This window comes from Bos mutus, chromosome 15 (assembly GCF_027580195.1).
Source record: "Bos mutus isolate GX-2022 chromosome 15, NWIPB_WYAK_1.1, whole genome shotgun sequence".
NCBI lineage: Eukaryota > Metazoa > Chordata > Mammalia > Artiodactyla > Bovidae > Bos > Bos mutus.
This window is the reverse complement of record NC_091631.1, coordinates 24,439,270-24,458,515: the sequence shown is the minus strand read 5'-3', so window position 1 is coordinate 24,458,515 and position 19,246 is coordinate 24,439,270. Positions and strand designations below refer to the sequence as shown.

General features: G+C 39.7%; 1 protein-coding gene across 1 annotated transcript in view; it reads left to right on the top strand.

Moving 5' to 3' along the window:
* BBOX1 (gamma-butyrobetaine hydroxylase 1) overlaps positions 1-19,246 on the top strand; it is a 66,261-nt gene that overhangs the window by 21,695 nt on the left and 25,320 nt on the right. The window contains exon 3 of the mRNA XM_005890664.2: positions 5,598-5,796. Within this exon, the coding sequence (XP_005890726.1) occupies positions 5,598-5,796 (199 nt within the window). The remainder of the gene's footprint in view (positions 1-5,597; positions 5,797-19,246) is intronic.

Below are 19,246 nucleotides of genomic sequence, written 5' to 3'. Positions count from 1 at the left end.
GAATGTGAAATTATTTATAGTACAGATTGATGCTTATATTAACAGCCTTGCTTTATCTTTAGTCTTTATGTGAATATAGTTAACTTTCCACATGTAAAGAGTAACATATTTACTGAAAGAATATATTCATTTTCTATAAGTTAGATAAGAATATTGGATATTGTGTTTGTATGTCCATGTGTGTTTGACAGCATGTGTGTTTTACTCTATAACAGGAAAATGACTCATGTAAAAAAAAATTCATTAAAATATGCTATAAATATATTTTGATGTATATAGTGTGTACCCTAAGCAGTCCTTCTTGAATCCACAAAGTTTCCAAAATACAAAAGTTTTTAAAACATTTACATCTTGTGAAAGTGTTTTTTCCATCTCTATTTATTACATTTCCTTGCTACACAGTCACCAAAACTCTCTGGAAAGTGATAATGGCCTTAAGTAAAACCACTGGCATGGATCACTGACTTACATTGGCATTAATTTTTTTAAAAGAAGCTAGCTGATTTTTAAGCCTTGGTTCACTTCACAAAAGCAGTGAATAGCAATGCTGTTGTAGAGTTGTGCCATGAAACCTAGTTGTAAAGTTTTTTCTGCATTGAAAGTCCTGACTGGGAGCCAGGGTTTCTCTTTAAACATTCATGCTTGAACATGTCCAGATGAAGTGTTTCTAATTGTAACTTGCCCTGCTTTACTTTCCATCCAGAAAGTAGATTTTCCATGTAAGGGTGAGAGTAAGCTGTAAACATTCAGACATGGGACTTAAAAATGCATGTGACAACAGTGTTTCAAGGCATCAGATGTTTATTTTCTGTGTGGTTGCTAAAATTACAGACTTTGGAATTAGTCACCTGAATTTGCTTAACTAGCTCTGCAAATCATTAGCTGTGAGACTCAGCTCTCTGTTCCCTTCTCTGTAGCATGGGAATACTGAAACCATCATAGTATTCCTATAAACCCTATGATGTATATTTATTATGAATTTTCAAAAAATAATGTATGGAGAGCACCTTGGACTGCAGCTGACTCTAGAAAGTATTCAGCAAATATCAATTGTTATATTATGTATTTTCTTAGTCGCAGTTCAATTCAGTTCAGTCGCTCAGTCGTGTCCGACTCTTTGCGACCCCATGAATCTCAGCACGCCAGGCCTCCCTGTCCATCACCAACTCCCGGAGTTCACCCAGACTCATGTCCATTGAGTCAGTGATGCCATCCAACCATCTCCTCCTCTGTCATCCCCTTCTCCTCCTGCCCCCAATCCCTCCCAGAATCAGTCTTTTCCAATGAGTCAACTCTTCGCATGAGGTGGCCGAAGTACTGGAGTTTCAGCTTCAGCATCATTCCCTCCAAAGAAATCCCAGGGCTGACCTCCTTCAGAATGGACTGCTTGGATCTCCTTGCAGTCCAAGGGACTCTCAAGAGTCTTCTCCAACACCACAGTTCAAAAGTATCAATTCTTCAGTGCTCAGCCTTCTTCACAGTCCAACTCTCACATCCATACATGACCACAGGAAAAACCATAGCCTTGACTAGACGGACCTTTGTTGACAAAGTAATGTCTCTGCTTTTTAATATGCTATCTAGGTTGGTCATAACTTTCCTTCCAAGGAGTAAGCGTCTTTTAATTTCATGGCTGCAATCACCATCTGCAGTGATTTTGGAGCCCAAAAAGTAAAGTCTGACACTGTTTCCACTGTTTCCCCATCTATTTCCCATGAAGTGATGGGACCAGATGCCATGATCTTAGTTTTCTGAATGTTGAGCTTTAAGCCAACTTTTTCACTCTCCTCTTTCACTTTCATCAAGAGGCTTTTTAGTTCCTCTTCACTTTCTGCCATAAGGGTGGTGTCATCTGCATATCTGAGGTTATTGATATTTCTCCCAGCAATCTCGATTCCAGCTTGTGTTTCTTCCAGTCCAGTGTTTCTCATGATGTACTCTGCATAGAAGTTAAATAAGCAGGGTGACAATATACAGCCTTGACGAACTCCTTTTCCTATTTGGAACCAGTCTGCTGTTCCATGTCCAGTTCTAACTGTTGCTTCGTGACCTGCATACAAATTTCTCAAGAGGCAGGTCAGGTGGTCTGGTATTCCCATCTCTTTCAGAATTTTCCACTGTTTATTGTGATCCACACAGTCAAAGGCTTTGGCATATTCAATAAAGCAGAAATAGATGTTTTTCTGGAACTCTCTTGCTTTTTCCATGATCCAGCAGATATTGGCAATTTGATCTCTGGTTCCTCTGCCTTTTCTAAAACCAGCTTGAACATCAGGAAGTTCATGGTTCACATATTGCTGAAGCCTGGCTTGGAGAATTTTAAGCATTACTGTACTAGCGTGTGAGATGAGTGCAATTGTGCGGTAGTTTGAGCATTCTTTGGCATTGCCTTTCTTTGGGATTGGAATGAAAACTGACCTTTTCCAGTCCTGTGGCCACTGCTGAGTTTTCCAAACTTGCTGGCATATTGAGTGCAGCACTTTCACAGCATCATCTTTCAGGATTTGAAAGAGCTCAACTGGAATTCCATCACATCCACTAGCTTTGTTCGTAGTGATGCTTTCTAAGGCCCATTTGACTCCACATTCCAGGATGTCTGGCTCTAGGTCAGTGATCACACCATCATGATTATCTGGGTCATGAAGATCTTTTTTGTACAGTTCTTCTGTGTATTCTTGCCACCTCTTCTTAATATCTTCTGCTTCTGTTAGGTCCATACAATTTCTGTCCTTTATTGAGCCCATCTTTGCATGAAATGTCCCCCTGGTATCTCTAATTTTCTTGAAGAGATCTCTAGTCTTTCCCATTCTGTTGTTAGTCTACTATGTGCTATTCACTATACCAGACTCCTTGCATAAACTCATTGCATGGTTAACATATACCTTCAAGGCAAATATTAGTATGGTTATTTTATAAATTAAGAGATGGAATATCAGAGAAAAGACAAAGAAACAAGCTGGTAAGAGGCAATATGATGACTCAAGCCCAAGTCTCTTTAGCTCCATGTCCTTTATTCTGTTCATGTCCTATTTCATATAGTATCAATTACATGTGGCTATTTAAATTAAAGTGTGCGTGTGTGTGCTCAGTTGCGTCTGACTCTTTGCTAGTCCATGGACTGTAGCCCACCAGTCTTCTCTGTCCATAGAATTTTCCAGGCAAGAATACTGGAGTGGGTTGAGATTTCCTACTCTAGGAGATCTTCCCAACCCAAGCACCAGACCCATGTCTTTTGTGTCTCCTGCATTGGCAGGTGGATACTTTACCACGGTGCCACCTAGGAAGCCCAAATCAAAGTTTAAGTCAGTTTAAGTTAAATAAAGAAAAAAACTCAGTCCCTCAGTTCCACTATCCATATGCCAGGTCTCAATATCCACATATTGTTAGCAGCTACAGTACTGGATGGTACAGATAGAAAATAGTTCCTGCATCTCAGAAAGTTCTACTTGACAACACTGCAGTCTAGACCTTACTATCTCTCCAGGCTGGTTTTCTCTCAATAGGATATGAGATTTTTCTTTTAAATATTACAACAAGGCTCATCAATAAATTACTTAACTCTTTGTAATAAAGACATCACACATTGCTGTAGATGACCATGTAGAGCACAGCTAATACATCTAGCAGTCTATACAGGAATGAAAAATTTGCCCTTAGCCAGATTATTACAGTGCCCAAGAGCTGAGAACTATTCAGCCATAGTTTAGATGACCTTTCTATCCAATAATAAGAGCCCATAATGATGGGATATCCTAAAGCCAGTATGAAAATCTCATCTACCTCTAATACTCTATGGACTTACAGTTTTCATTTGGAGCTCAATAAGCTTAAAGTTGTTTTCAATATTTTTTAAGATTCTAGATGTAGTCCATTTAGGTGTAAGGTTTGGAAAGAGGAGATAGTGATTTATCATTTTTGTCTTTAACACTGATATTTTGCCCAGGAAACTTTTCTCTTTATGGGAAGCCAAATGACCTTTCTATCTAGGTAGCCAAGAAGCAGTATTTATGACATTGATCACCTTCTTTTCACAGACCTTTATGATGGGTATCAACTATTACAATCTGGAGACTATAAATGCAAAGGGCAAATAGGAGTGGCAAAGCAAAAAACCATAAAATCCAATATTCAAAAGTCAAGCAGATCTCTTTGAATAGAAGCTCTTTCACATAAATCCAACTCTTGTTAGAGAGCAGAGTGGTACAGCTCAAGCATGCTGGGCCCATAAAAACCAGCTCTGTTTGATTTTAGCAGAAATAGCTGAGGCATGAGGGACAGACATGGGAAACTGCATGTGTTTAAAAGAATAACTGGCATCATAGAAGGAGCGTTTATAAGGGATCAGAAGATCTGTTATCTCCACAGTATCTTGAATGTAATTCAACTGTAGCATCCAGCACATTGTGTGATTTGTTTGCTTTGTCACCTAGGAGTCTGTCTAATCCATACTGTTGTAGGTGGCTTACCTTCACTATTTTGCTGCTTTTACTCATTTTTTTATCAATTTTTATTATAGTTGCTTTACAACATTTTTTGTTTTAATGGTCAGCTTCCATGTCCAATCTTCCATAAACCATGAGTTCCTGAAGACTTACTGCTATCACAATGTCTCTCAATATAGTAAAATATTAGGCTTAGTGAGGGCTTCCCTGGTGGCTAAGTTGGTAAAGAATCCGCCTGCAATGCAGGAGACCCAGGTTCAATCCCTGGGTCAGGGAGATCCCTTTGAGAAGGAAATGGCAAGCTACTCTAGTATTCTGGCCTGAGAAATCCCATGGACAGAAGAGCTTGGTGGGCTACAGTCCATGGGGTCGCAGAGTCAGATACAACTTAGCAACTAAACCACTACCACCAAACACCACCATCAGGCTTATTGAAAAAATAAACCATCAAAAAATTATTGGGTAGCTAATAGAATCAAGAAACACCAATAATGTGTTTACACCCTCCACCCCCCCAAAAAAATTATGATTATATTCCAAATCATTCTAATCTCATTATTACCACTTTAGCCAGCCTGCTCTGGCAAAACAACATGGCCCATCTTTTCCTCCCCATGGACAGCTTTTGCTGACTCCCATGAACAAGTTGACCCCAGATAAAGCTTCTTATCAGTTGAAATAAGAGAAAGCAGGGGCGGTTCCTACCATGGCAAACACTGCCCCCCTCTCCCCCAACCCCCAGGGATAGGCTGTTCTAACACATCATTCTCATTTTCTATTTGGAATTGAGTAATTTAACTTGGCTGTTAAAAATGCACAGTATTTCAAGGCTATTTCTAAGCAATATCCAGACAGAGAAGCCCTAAGGACATATGTATCAAGAACCATCTACAAGCTACACATTCTCTTGACAAAGTGCTATAGTGAATACCAGTCATGGGTCTTGGACAGTGGCAGGCAGAAAGCCTGAGTACACTGGCCTGGCTCCAAGGAAGAAGAGCTGGTAATTTGGGTATTTCTAATATGATTGAACTTTAGTCTGTCCCATGATAGATCAAAGGTCAGCTTCAATGAACTAGTTCCTTCTCTGAAGTTCTCATTGTATGTTAAAAACAGTGTTTTTAACACTGGTTTCTCCTTTTTCATAATTCACAGAGTGTCAGTACTGGGGCTCAGAGTTCCAGCTGCCTACTCTGGATTTTGAAGATGTTTTAAAAGATGATGAGCACGCATACAGGTGGCTCTCCAGCCTCAAGAAGGTCGGCATTGTGCGACTCACAGGAGCAGCTGACAAACGAGGAGAAGTTTTAAAACTCGGGAAAAGGATTGGTTTCCTTTATCTCACATTTTACGGGTGAGTCACCAAATAGTTGGTATTCTGCCATGACAGAGAGAGTTGGATATATTTCTCAGGCAGAGGACTCTTTTGATTGATGATATAAAAATGTCTACACTGTTTTGAACAGGAAGTAAAATGAGAGTCTAAAGTGGGATTTCTCTGAGCATGACTGGAATGACATCAGACACCAAAGATAGGGTAGTTAAAGGTCAAGGGTTCGTTTGTTAAGGCCACCACAACAGAATATCACAGATTGGGTGGCTTAAACAGCTGAAGTTTATTTCCTCCCAGTTCTAAAGGCTGAAGTCCAAGATCAAGGTCTTGGCAGCTATGGGCTTTGCAGGTGATGCAATGGTAAAAAATCTACCTCCACTGTAGGAGATGCAGGAGATTTGGGTTTGATCCCTGGATTGGGAAGATCCCCTGGAGGAAGAAATGGCAACCCACTCCAGAATTCTTGCCTGGGAAATCCCATGGACAGAGGAGCCTGGTGGGCTACACTCCACAGGGTCACAGAGTCAGACCCAACTGAGTGAGCACACACGTACATTGGCAGGTGTGGTTCTTGGTGAACACTCTCCTCCTTGCAGTTGGCCACTTTGTCACTGTATCTTCATATGGCCTTTCCTCTGGGTATCTGTACTCTTGGTATCTCTTCCTCTTATAAGGATATCAGTCCTATTGGACTAGGGCTCCACCATTGAGATTTCATTTAACCTGGAGTTCCCTGTCCAGTGATTAGGACTCCACACTCTCACTTCAGAGGGCCTGGATTCAATCCCTGGTCCAAAAAAAAAAAAAAAAATTTCATTTGACCTTAATCACCTCCTTAGAGGCTCTTACTCCAAATATAGTCACACTGAAGGTCAGCACTTCATCATATGAATTTGGGGAGGACACCATTCAGTCCACAACAGGTGAGATAGAAGACTATTTCTGCAACATGTTTTAAAAATATTCAGCTTTACAAAAGTGAAAGTTGATTAAGTTTTACCTCCCAAGAGTTGGTGCAAAATTAAGTTGGGCCCTGAGGAAGTGAAACCAGCCAGCAGATGTGTTAGATAAAACTAACGAGCAGAAAATTAAATCTACACACTTTAGCAAGTAACAGGAAATATTATAATCGATTTTAACTTTGGAACAAAAGGCTGTTTGCATAAGAAGTGCCTGGAAGGTAACATTAATTATGGATAATAAAACACTAACAACGGGAAACACTTATCTGGAAATGGGGGCATTCATTAGGGTAAGCCTGTCATTTGAGATGAATACACTTATTCTTGGGCTCAGAGTAGAGGGCGCTAAAAGCGAAAAGGACCTCCAAAACGCAAAGGTCGCAGGCTGGTAGCACACAGGCAGTATTCAGATATGTTTTGTTTGGCCCACATAACGTTGGCCAAACGTTGGCCAAAGAAAATGAAATTAGTCATCTCCCATCAAAAACTGGGAGAGTTTACATTAAATATGGGTCTGACTTTTCTTGAAAAATCAAATATAGCAACAACTGAGCTTAACCCCCTGCTTGCCAACAACCTGCAGGATATATTATATTTTATATATATATATATATATATATATATATATAAAGGCTGAATCCTGAAGTGAGCACATTCCACACCCCAGTTTCACACATTCTGTCCCCACTCCTGCCTCAGACCTGCAAGGCCCTGCCAGTCTTTGACTTTGCCCCTAGGTCAGCTAATCAAGGGCGAGACCTCATCTGCAGGTAATCAGAAGGTCAAAAATCTTCAATCAGACTTCTCTGGTGGTACAGGGGTGAGAATCTGCATGCCAGTGCAGGGGACACATTTTTTGATCCCTGGCCCGGGAAGATCCCACATGCCATGGAGTAACTTAGCCCGTGTGCCACAACCACTGAGCCTGCACTCTAGAGCCCGGGAACTGAAACTACGGAGCCACGTGCCTCATCTACTGAAGCCCGTGTGCCCTAGGGCCCGTGCTCCACACCAGGAGAAGAAACTGCTGTGAGAAACACATGCATCACAACAAAGAGTAGCCCCCACTCACTGTAACTACAGAAAAACTCATGAACAGCAGTGAAACCCAGAGCAGCCAAAAATAAAACAAATTTAAAAGTTTTAAAAATATTCAGTCCCCAGTGATTTGAACAAGTTTATTCATGGAAGAAGACTATCATGTTTAAGCTTGAATTACCTAGTCTCCATTCCCACCCCAGGAAGTTACAACTACTATCAGCAAATTTGTTGTACAAAATTTTTGTCTGCTCTACATCTGCAAGAATTGAAGCTGCCTTTAGAGAAGGCAATGGCACCCCACTCCATTACTCTTGCCTGGAAAATCCCATGGATGGAGGGGCCTGGTGGGCTGCAGTCCATGGGGTCGCTAGGAGTCGGACACAACTGAGCGACTTCACTTTCACTTTTCACTTTCATGCATTGGAGAAGGAAATGGCAACCCACTCCAGTGTTCTTGCCTGGAGAATCCCAGGATAGGGGAGCCTGGTGGGCTGCCGTCTATGGGGTCACACAGAGTCGGACACGACTGAAGCAACTTAGCAGCAGCGGCAGCAGCAACCAGGCCTGGCCCTGCTTCGCTTCCAAGATCAGATGAGATCGGGTGCATTCAGATGGTAAAGAGTCTGCCTGCAGTGTGGAAGACCCAGGTTCTATCCCTGGGTTGGGAAGATCCCCTAGAGAAGGAAATATTCTTGCCTGGAATTGCACTCCAGTATTCTTATCTGGAAAATCCCATGGATGGTGGATGTAGCCTGGCAGGCTGCAGTCCACTGGGTCGCAAAGAGTCAGACACAACAGAGCAACTTCAGAGATAACAGCAGTTGAAACAGACAAAGGAGAAAGAGTCTTGAAATTATTAACAGCTTCGACTGTATTATTTGGTCTTTATTTTTCACAACTTTTTGAAATAGATGTTATCTCTGAGTTCCTTTTGGAAACTGGGGCCCAGAGAATTAAACTATACCCCCAAGGTCCTACAGATAGAAAATAAGGAACCAAAGCTAGAATCTGGGTCTGTTCAAGCCCTAGGCTTCCTAATCTACCTCACTAACAATAACAATATGAAGGAAGAACATGGAAAAGATGCTTTCAGGCACTGGAGGTAAACAGACCACTTCAAAACCAAACTTTTCTATGTTGTTTTACTTCATTTTTACTTGCTGACACCAGACTTTTGCATTGATGCCAACACATTTCATAATTTCATTACAGTGACCAAATTTGGGGGCCCTGTTATACTTGCCTAACTCCCACCTCCATCCATCACACTAAGGGTCAGATTCTTAGTCCTGATTCATGGCTTGTGTTTTGTTTTGTTTGTCAAAGTCTTAATAACTCAGCCACTGATCTCATATTGAGCAATTTACTGGACTAAATACTAAAGGCTTGTTGTCCAAACAAATCAGACTTCCTACTACTGTTCCACTTCCTTTGCATCTGACCAAATTGTGTGTGTGCAAGGTCGTGTCCGACTCCACGTGAGTCCCCTGTGGACTGTAGCCTGCCAGGCTTCTCTGTCCATGGAATTCTCCAGGCAAGAATATTGGAGTGGGTTGTTGTGCCCTCCTCCAAGGGATATTCCCAACCTAGGGATCGAAACTGCATCTATGATACCCCCTGCACTGGCAGGCAGGTTTTGTACCACTAGCGCCACCTGGGATGCCCTGACCAAATAGGTTGCCTACTAAATCTCACCTTCAGCAGATGTCTTCCCTAAGACTCTCCAACGATACCACACTCCAGGACATGCCTTTCTTTCTACTTTACTTCTTTTTCCACTAATGATAACCAAAATCTTTTTTTGTTGTTTTTTTATTTGGTAATTTCTAATCCCCAACTTCAAGAATTTACAGAAAACAGTTTTGCTGTTGCTGCTATTGTTGTAGTAGCTTAGATTTTGTTTGCTTATTTGCTTTGGGAGGGGGTTGTCACAAATGTTGTTTTCAACCTTTTTCTATATTGAAGTTAGGGTAACATGAGATTTTTAAAAAGAAGAGATATTTAGGACAAAAAAAAAACCTAGGCTGCGGTGGAATAGACAAAAAAAAAAAAAATCTGAGTCCCATCTCCAGAGGTTTTTTTTTTTTTTTTTTAACAAGACTTGGATTTGGCCTGGGTAGCAGGAATTTTAAAATTCAGCAGGTGATACTCATTTGCATCAAAGGTCTTAAGCCTCTGGTTGAGAGAAAGGGTAGTTCAAGAAAAGGCAGGTCTCAGTTGATATAGAGCTTGGGTTCTTTACAACCTCTGAATTCTCACAATTATGTAACTAAACAGAACTTGTCATGTTCTTCTTGGTACTGTGGTAATGCCTGGACATGACAACTTTATAATATAATCCGTAGCTGCCTTATACAGGGTCTCTCCCTTTCATATCTTTATTTGTCTTCTGGCCTTACACTTGTTTGAAAAATAACTGGTTGGTGAGTGAACGGAAAGAATAAATGAAGGCAATAAATAATGGAGACGAGGGACTGCCAAATGTATGAGAGGGACAGAGAAAGGAAAATGGGGAATGTTAAAGGTAAACTTTGCTTTCCATAGATTTTTCAAGAGCCTGGTTTCTACTCTTACTCACATGCCAAAAACAACAATAGCTTACTATTTCACACTTGCTTGCCTTGGGAAACTAATACCCACCTAGTACTTTTCCTTTCAAATAGGGTTACTAGTTCGGACACGACTGAGCGACTGAACTGAACTGAATTGAAACTGAGAATTATAGTATCTGATTTGGGGTTCTGACTGTTCTCTCCATTCTTATATGATTGGCTGGATAAATAAAAATAGTAGATTCCAGAACTTTGTGTAGTCTCAGTATATAGTAGGCAAGGAATAAATATTTAATGAATAAATTCTCACCTAGGTTTAAAAGGACTGTAAGGCAGTAGATGAATGCAATAATTATTAGAGGATTTCATAATTATAAAATTATATTCACCTGAATCAAAATGGCAACAGCTTTGAGGGTAAAGCTTACATCATGTTCCACATGTGTATTTTCTCAGATACTTGTCATTTTTTTAACCATGCGTCATCTAGATGATATTTTTTCATGCAGCCGTGTGAAATGCTCAGTAAGCTTACTGCCTTAATGATGAAATCTTTAAAGAAAAAGATTTGGTAAAGAAACTCCCATTGTCAGTTTTGTCAAATATTTATACATGTGGAGCAGTATGTAAAAAGATAACATTTTCAGGAGGATTTAAACTTTTGACTTGAGGCAACATAGTTTTTACAAAGTTAAGGCCAAAAACCTCATCCCATGTCCCTGACCCCCACCCCAAAGGGATAAAAATAGCTTTCTGGATCTTTTCTTTATTGAAGAAATTATATGACTTTTATGACATAATTTAACCAATGGGAAATAGTCATTGTAAATTACACTCCACTGCCACTGTCAAGTAGAATAAAGCATTCAAGGAAGCATCCCATAGAGTAAATCTGAAAATAAGTATAATCAATGAAAGAGAATGTCTTGGTTGGTGGTATTGTCCTACACATCCATGCAACAATTGAATACTTTGCCATGTGCAAAACACCACACCAGCATTTTGTTCTGAGCCAGATTTGGGTTTCTACTTATGCAAAATTATCTTTGGTGATTCTTGTATGTGGTGCTGGTGGTTTAGTCTCTCAGCTGTGCCCAACTCTTGTGATCCCATGGGCTGACTGTAGCCTTGCCAGCCTCCTCTGTCCATGGGATCATCCAGGCAAGAATACTGGAGTGTGTTGACATTTCCTTCTCCAATTCTTGTATGTGGATGAATGTAAATAGTTGAGTTGACTTCATCTAGATAGTGTAGAACAATTAGTGAAAGTTACTCAGTTGTGTCCGACTCTTTGTGACCCCATGGACTATACAGTCCATGGAATTCTCCAGTCCAGAGTACTGGAGTGGGTAGCCTTTCCCTTCTCCAGGGGATCTTCCCAACCCAGGGATTGAACCCAGGTCTCCCACATTGCAAGTGAATTCTTTACCAGCTGAGCCACAAGGGAAGCTCAAAGAACAATACATATCCCATAAAACCAAGGAATAAACTATCAAGGAGTCCTCGACTTTTGGCATTACAAATGAGGGAACAAGACAGGCAATATATGCCAACAGTAATTAAAAGGTAGCACAGAGCTAAAGGATGGTGCTCTCCTGGTCTGCTGAAAGCATGGTGATAATGGGGTAATATTCAGCTATTAATATGCCAACTGGACAGAAGGAAGCCAGGGCTCCTCAAATTTGCACAGGCTGCTGCTGCTGCTGCTAAGTCGCTTCAGTCACGTCCTACTCTGTGTGACCCCATAGACGGCAGTCCACTAGGCTCCCCCGTCAAGAACACTGGAGTGGGTTGCCATGCTACCAGTGTATAAATAGATGTGATATTAATACATACATATTTAATTACAACTGTATAATTCCGTACAGCTCCTTCTCCCCACCACAAGCTAACTCAACATATATGCAAACCATTTTATCCACCAAAGAAGCTGGCGAGGGAACAACTACAGCCATAGTTCTTTTCTCACTTTGCTAGGATTGCTTTTCCCCCTTCATGCTTCACCTTCTTTCTGGCATGCACCTCCCTCACTTTTCCATCTCCCTGACTTAATCCTGTCTACAAACAACCTGTTCCAAGTCCTCTGTTTTTGGCTCCTTTTCAGTCTTTCGTGCCCTTCTTGCTTGGCCTACTCATCTTTCTCTCCCTCTATTCTAACCACCACTCACACTACATCTTTCCTTGCTCTAGCAGCCTCTGCGACTCTAGGGGAGAGAACCCCTTTCCCAGCCTCAGCTCTACCAGCACCTCATTCTCAATCCTGGGCATTAGAAGAAAACAAAATATTAATAAGTACTTTACTCTACTTCCTAGGAGCCAGTTTTGCATTCTGAATGGCTTATCCAGAAAAGAGAGTTGAAATATCTGTATATTCATAGCATCTAGTTAGGCATTTTCCTGTTTCTTGTAAGAAATTCCATTGTTACGGATAATGCATAGTGTGGAAAAAAGTGAACTATTCTGTTGTAAGATATCACAACACTACTTGTTGGACTGTAGTAATGTTTGCTGGTCATTGTCTTTTGAAACTCTAAAATATATGACGACACTGAGAAGTTCAGATGGTCTTCCCTAAAAAGGCAAAAACATAACCTGAGACTTCCTTCTCTAGTTAATTGGACAACTAACGTGTGTGTGTGATAGAGATGGGGTAGGGGGCAGGATTCAACATCGTATTTTCTAAAGTGTTTACCATTAGCCTCATGTATTCACTAGTTATCTTGCTGCTACTACTAGCCAGGACAACCTTTGACAATAAGTTTATTCATTGCCATTGCTACTGTCATACTGAACTTCTTTCAGGTAGGAATGGTGGCCTGATCAGGCCATCACCTTTCTTTAGAACTAGCTTGGTGCTTCACACACATTTATCTCTCAGGAAATGTTAATGAGAGGGAATATAAGCTATGATGTTAAGGAATTCCATTTGATCAAGACATCAAAAATTCTTTTTTAGCATTATCGACATTTATCAGTCCTCAGTTAGAAAATTAACCTCATGAACAACTCACTAGAAAGTCAACCGGAAGAGAACACAAATTTCAACCTTAGCTAGCAAGATTCCTTTCCAGAAGTTCAGTTCTTTATTCTTTCCAAGAATGTTTTATTTTCTAGCACAAGCAAGATGCAGTAACACATGCAACAAGGATTAGACTAATAAGATTAATAATACACTTTTCTGGAACAGTAACAGCAGGAGTAAAATAAAGATGGTAAGAAAGAAAGAAAAGAAAAGAAATTTCTGGATTTTGGTGGTAGCCAATTTTTATCTTGTAGAGACAAGCATGAACATGATATAAATATTGAATAAAACTTATAAGGTCACAAACTGTAGTGGGAAAATATAAATATTTTGAAACACTTCATTTCAAAAAGTTTAGGAAAGAATTAAGGACTGAACACCCCAGACCATCTGTATTGCCTTACTGCCCTGAGAGCTGCCCACAGGACCAATGAGGAAACAGAGCTTAATCATGGCTTCACCACCGCCTATTTGTAGGTGAAAAATTAGTCTAAACTTCTCATGTAATTTCCCAGAGTTCTATCATTCTCTTCTAGTGAGGACTTGTTTCTCTTTTCTAAGGGAGTGTTTTAATACCAATCAGGCTCTTCGAGGCCTTTGGATGAAAAGTTGCTGGAAAAAAATGTAAAATGCTACTATTACTGCTGACACTTGCATCTGCATGAGTGCCTTGCATGCAGGCTTCATCAGATGAATCAAAAAATATCAAACAGCAAATGTTTCTGTTGGGCTGTTTGTCAAATACACCAGCCAGGCCAGTTAAGAATTAGCAATATTGAAGTGGCCTCTGGGGAAAACAAATATATCTCCCATCCAGCATTCACTGGATTTCTGCTAGCATTTCTGTAAGCCAGCCCAGCAGCATTTCACACATTAACTTGTTTTAGAGATTGAGGATGTATGAGTGAAAATATGATTATTTGGCATCTGGACCCTTAGAAATTACTCCTACTGTTAGTACTCCCTCCAAATCTGACTTTGAAACAGCTGCTTGTTTGATGTACATGTTACTATAAAACATTTCTTTTCTAAAGTGTGGGACTGAGAAGGGAAAGGAAAATCTAGTTTACCCATTTTGCTGAAGTTTCTAGCCAAGCAATTGCTTCAGAAAACCACACAGCCCTTCTTGGATAAAAATGGCTTCTGAGTTAGAAAAGACCAATCTAGAAGCAATTCAGACTTGAGAAGAAAACAAAGAAATCTTGTCTGAGTTCTGAATTGAGTTGTAATTTCATCCTACTTTGTGAACATTTTGCACTGAGATTTCTTAGTGAGTTGTTTTAAATTTAGCACAGTATTTGAGGATGGGAGGGTGGGTATTTAAAATGTGTACTCTTCTGAGTATTAGGGTTTCCTAAGCAGGACAGCATGCTAAGTTGTTTCAGCCATTGTGAATCCCAGTTTATGTTATCAGCCAAGAGCTAGTCCCTGGAGTTCCTTCTGTAATATTAGGTTTTGCAGTTAATGCCAGCAAAACCACTTGAGTATGAGGTCATCTCATGAATGAAAGGAAAAATAACTTCTCTGTCTCATGCTCCTCTAGAAATCACTTGAGGAAATTTGTAAGCTACCCTAATAAAGCAGTTGCTTCTCCACAAGCCCTCCGATCCCTGTTACCTCCTTGGTAATACTCTATGATGTCAAGACCAGCAGCTGCTGTTACTGAGATGTGAGAAAATAATTTTCCATTAAGCACCTTTTATGTGCTAAGTATTGAACTCCGTGCTCTACATCATGATCTTGAATCTTGACAATTCTGATAAGAATCATTATCCCCATTTTAAAGGTAAGGAAACTGAAGCAGAACAATCAGTTGCTAACTCAGCTTTACTTGATTCAGTAGTCTGCAATCTTGCCTGTACACCATGCTACTATGGGTGGTTTGTTGTTATTAACATTTTCTCAGTTCCTAGTGCCATAATAATCATTGACTATCAAATGTGGCTTCTACTCGTATTGCAAGCCCAGAGGCAGGAAAGTAATTTGACAGCCCTATGTGGAAAGTCCTCAAACTAAACCATAATGACAGCATCAGAATATTCATTCCTTCCCTTCTTCTCTATTAAGCTCAAATTATAGCCAACTGTTTATGCAAAGGGGAAATGACAATTGACAAAGAATCAGATAACTTGTTACAAGAAAAGATTAAGTTTATATTTTAATCTTTCACATTATTAATTAAACTATCATCCAGTTCTTGCTCTGGTGAAATAAATTAAGCAGTTTTCCATCCCCCAACCCCCCAAAAAACCATTACATATGCTTAATGTGGAATTCTCATAGATTTTTTTTTGCAATGGATTGCATTCTAAGTTTTTTATAATGAAGGCCTTTTGAACTTTGAAGCAAATTGCTGTAACTGCTTATGTTTTTAAAGGTAGTTGTCATCTTCCTATCATTTATGTGTGTTCAGTCCCCTGCTGCTGCTGCTGCTGCTAAGTCGCTTCAGTCGTGTCCGACTCTGTGCGACCCATAGACGGCAGCCCACCAGGCTCCCCCGTCCCTGGGATTCTCCAGGCAAGAACACTGGAGTGGGTTGCCATTTCCTTCTCCAATGCATGAAAGTGAAAAGTGAAAGTGAAGTCGCTCAGTCGTGTCCGACTCTTAGCGACCCCATGGACTGCAGCCTACCAGGCTCCTCCGTCCATGGGATTTTCTAGGCAAAAGTACTGGAGTGGGGTGCCATTTGTCCAATTCTTCATGACCCCATGGACTGCAGCCTGCCAGGCTCCTCTGTCCATGGGCTTTTTTTCAGTCAAGAATACGGGAATGGGTTGCCATTTCCTCCTCCACAGAATCCTCCTGACCCAGGAATCAAACCCTCATCTCATTCATTGGCAGGAAGATTCTTTACCACTAAGTCACCTGGGAAGCCCATCTTCAAGCCCATCTTCAACTTTATTGCTGAGAGTATTATTAACCTTTAAAAATAGAGGATAAAAAAAAATACTTCTCATGGTAGAATATAATATGGATAGAGAAAAATCACATAAAACAAATGTATAGTTTAATGAATTACTAAGGCAAACACTCTTAAATACCATCCAGGTCAAGAAATAGAACACTGGCAGCCACTCTACAACCCACCCACAAGTCCTAACCAATCACAAACCTTCCTTTTCTCCCCCCATGTAATAGCTCCCTTGAATTTTAAGGTATTCACTACCATATTCACTTACATATTTTTCTAGTTTAAAGTATGATCACCCCAGTGTGACTCCCTTATCACTAAAGTTTGGATTCCCAACTTTTTAGTTTTCTGATACCTTTTTTCCTTACCTAACAATTGATTCTTTTTGTAAATATAAATTTGCTCATCAGCACCAGTGCTACACCAATGTATTTCTATTCACTTTAGTTGCCTGAAGCCCATCCTCTTGTAAATTTCTCTGGAAGAACTCATGGGAACAATATTCTCTGAATTCTTGCATGTTGAAAGCAGCTTAAGAACTTTATACTTGAAAATCAGCTTGGCTAAATATAAAATTCTTGGCTTATAACATCTCTAATATGTCCATATGATTTTATTAGTAATTTCTTTTCCTTATAAGTAATTTGGTATTTCTACCTAGATCCCCTCAGAAGATTTTTTTTTTTTTCAAGAGTACTGATTTTATAGACTATGTCTTGGTATTGGTTGCTCTGAGGCAACGTTTTCAGAGAGTGTTTGACGATCTTTCAATGCAAAGTGTCAAATATAACTTTTTTAATTTTAAGCCTTTTTAAAATTGTAGTTTCTAGAACTTTCTGTTTTTAATTTGGGTTTCTTCTTTTGAGGACATCTATTATGTATATATTAAATCTTCTTTGCCTATCCTCTTTTTTTTTAATTTTTATTTTTTTTAATTTTATTTTATTTAACTTTACAATATTGTATTGGTTTTGCCATATATCAAAATCTTAATTTGTTACTTTCTCCAGTACTTCTTATCTCTTCCCTCTTTTTGACATTTAAATTCTTCTCCCTTTCATCCTCTAGCTATCTAAAGGCATTATTTGTTATGCTTATTTGATCTTGCATTTCTTCTAATTTAGCCTTCCTTTTTTAAAAAAATTTTAATTTTTTTCCTTTCTGAGTATACTGCCCCATTTTTAGTTTCTAATTCTTATGTGAGTTATTCTTTCATGTAGTGTATCAGTTTTCTGGATTCATCAGAAGTAATTATATGTAGAAAACAAATTAGAAATAGGGATAATTATAATATTTTATGCTCATCTTTTGGGGTCATATCCTTCTGGTACATATTGTCTGTGGGTGTGCTATTTTGATTTATTCTTTCCCTTTAAAAAATAAATATGAAACTAAAACTTAATCATTTCTATGTTGCTCATTTTTATAAAAAACTTTGTTTTCTTAACTGTTAAAAGGGTATATGATTCAGAAATCTTTTGTAATTTATGGTTTATGCCAGATATCACAGTGATGTCTGATAATATTCTTTTTCTCCTTCTCCTAGTCCTTCTCTTTTGCTTTCATCCAGATCTTTGTCCTTTGTCCCTGTAATATTCAATTTAGGGTCTTTTTCTTGGAAGGGAGCTTTATCATGGAAGGGAGTTTGGTAAGTTTTTAGAGTTTATGGGGCCCAGACTATTCCAACTCCTTACCATAGACCTCCTGTATTAAGCCATACTGGAATGTGAAAAACCTCTCCCAGACTTAATTGGCATTCGCAAATTGCCCCACTGCACTTTCCAGTGAACATGTTTGTGATTTGGGAATTTTCCAAATCCATCAGATATCTAGAACCTTCTCTCTGCTTCCTCCTACACAATTGCTGGTACCATGTATTATGGCTTTGGAGGGCCCATCTCTATACCCTAATAGAATGAGATTTTTTTGTAAGACTTTGCAGGGCTATAAGAGAATCAGAAATGTGAAAGGAAGCCAAGAACAGCCATGGAGCAAATCCTCTTGGTCCAGCCCACTTGACATCCTCTCTCTCATCCTCTGATAGACCATATTCTCTCCCTCCACTTCTCATAAGCTATTTTTTTCTGGCTGTGATGACCCTTATCAATTCAGTTCAATTGCTCAGTCATGTCCAACTCTTTGCAACCCCATAGACTGCAGCATGCCAGGCCTCCCTGTCCATCACCAACTCTTGGAGTTTACTCAAAGTCATCTCCATTGAGTCAGTGATCCCATCCAACCATCTCATCCTCTGTCATCCCCTTCTCCTCTCACCTTCAATCTTTCCCAGCATCAGGGTCTTTTCAAATGAGTCAGCTCGTCACATCAGGTGGCCAAAGTATTGGAGTTTCAGCTTCAACATCAGTCCTTCTAATGAACACCCAGGACTGATTTTCTTTAGGATGGACTGGTTGGATCTCCTTGCAGTCCAAGGGACTCTCAAGAGTCTTTTCCAACACCACAGTTCAAAAGCACCAATTCTTAGGTGCTTGGCTTTCTTTAGAGTTCAACTCTCACATCCATACATGACTACTGGAAAAACCATAGCCTTGATGAGATGGGCCTTTGTTGGCAAAGTAATGTCTCTGCTTTTTAATATGCTGTCTAGGTTGGTCATAACTTTCCTTCCAAGGAGTAAGCATCTTTTTATTTCATGGCTGCAGTCTCTATTTGCAGTGATTTTGGAGCCCAAAAAAGTAAAGTCTGACACTGTTTCCACTGTTTCTCCATCTATTTGCCATGAAGTAATGGGACCAGATGCCATGATCTTTGTTTTTTGACTGTTGAGCTTTAAGCCAACATTTTCCCTCTCCTCTTTCACTTTCATCAAGAGGCTCTTTAGTTCTGTCATCTGCATATCTGAGGTTATTGATATTTCTCCCAGCAATCTTGATTTCAGCTTGTGCTTCATCCAGCCCAGCATTTCTCATGATGTACTCTGCATATAAGTTAAATAAGCAGGGTGACAATATACAGCCTTGAT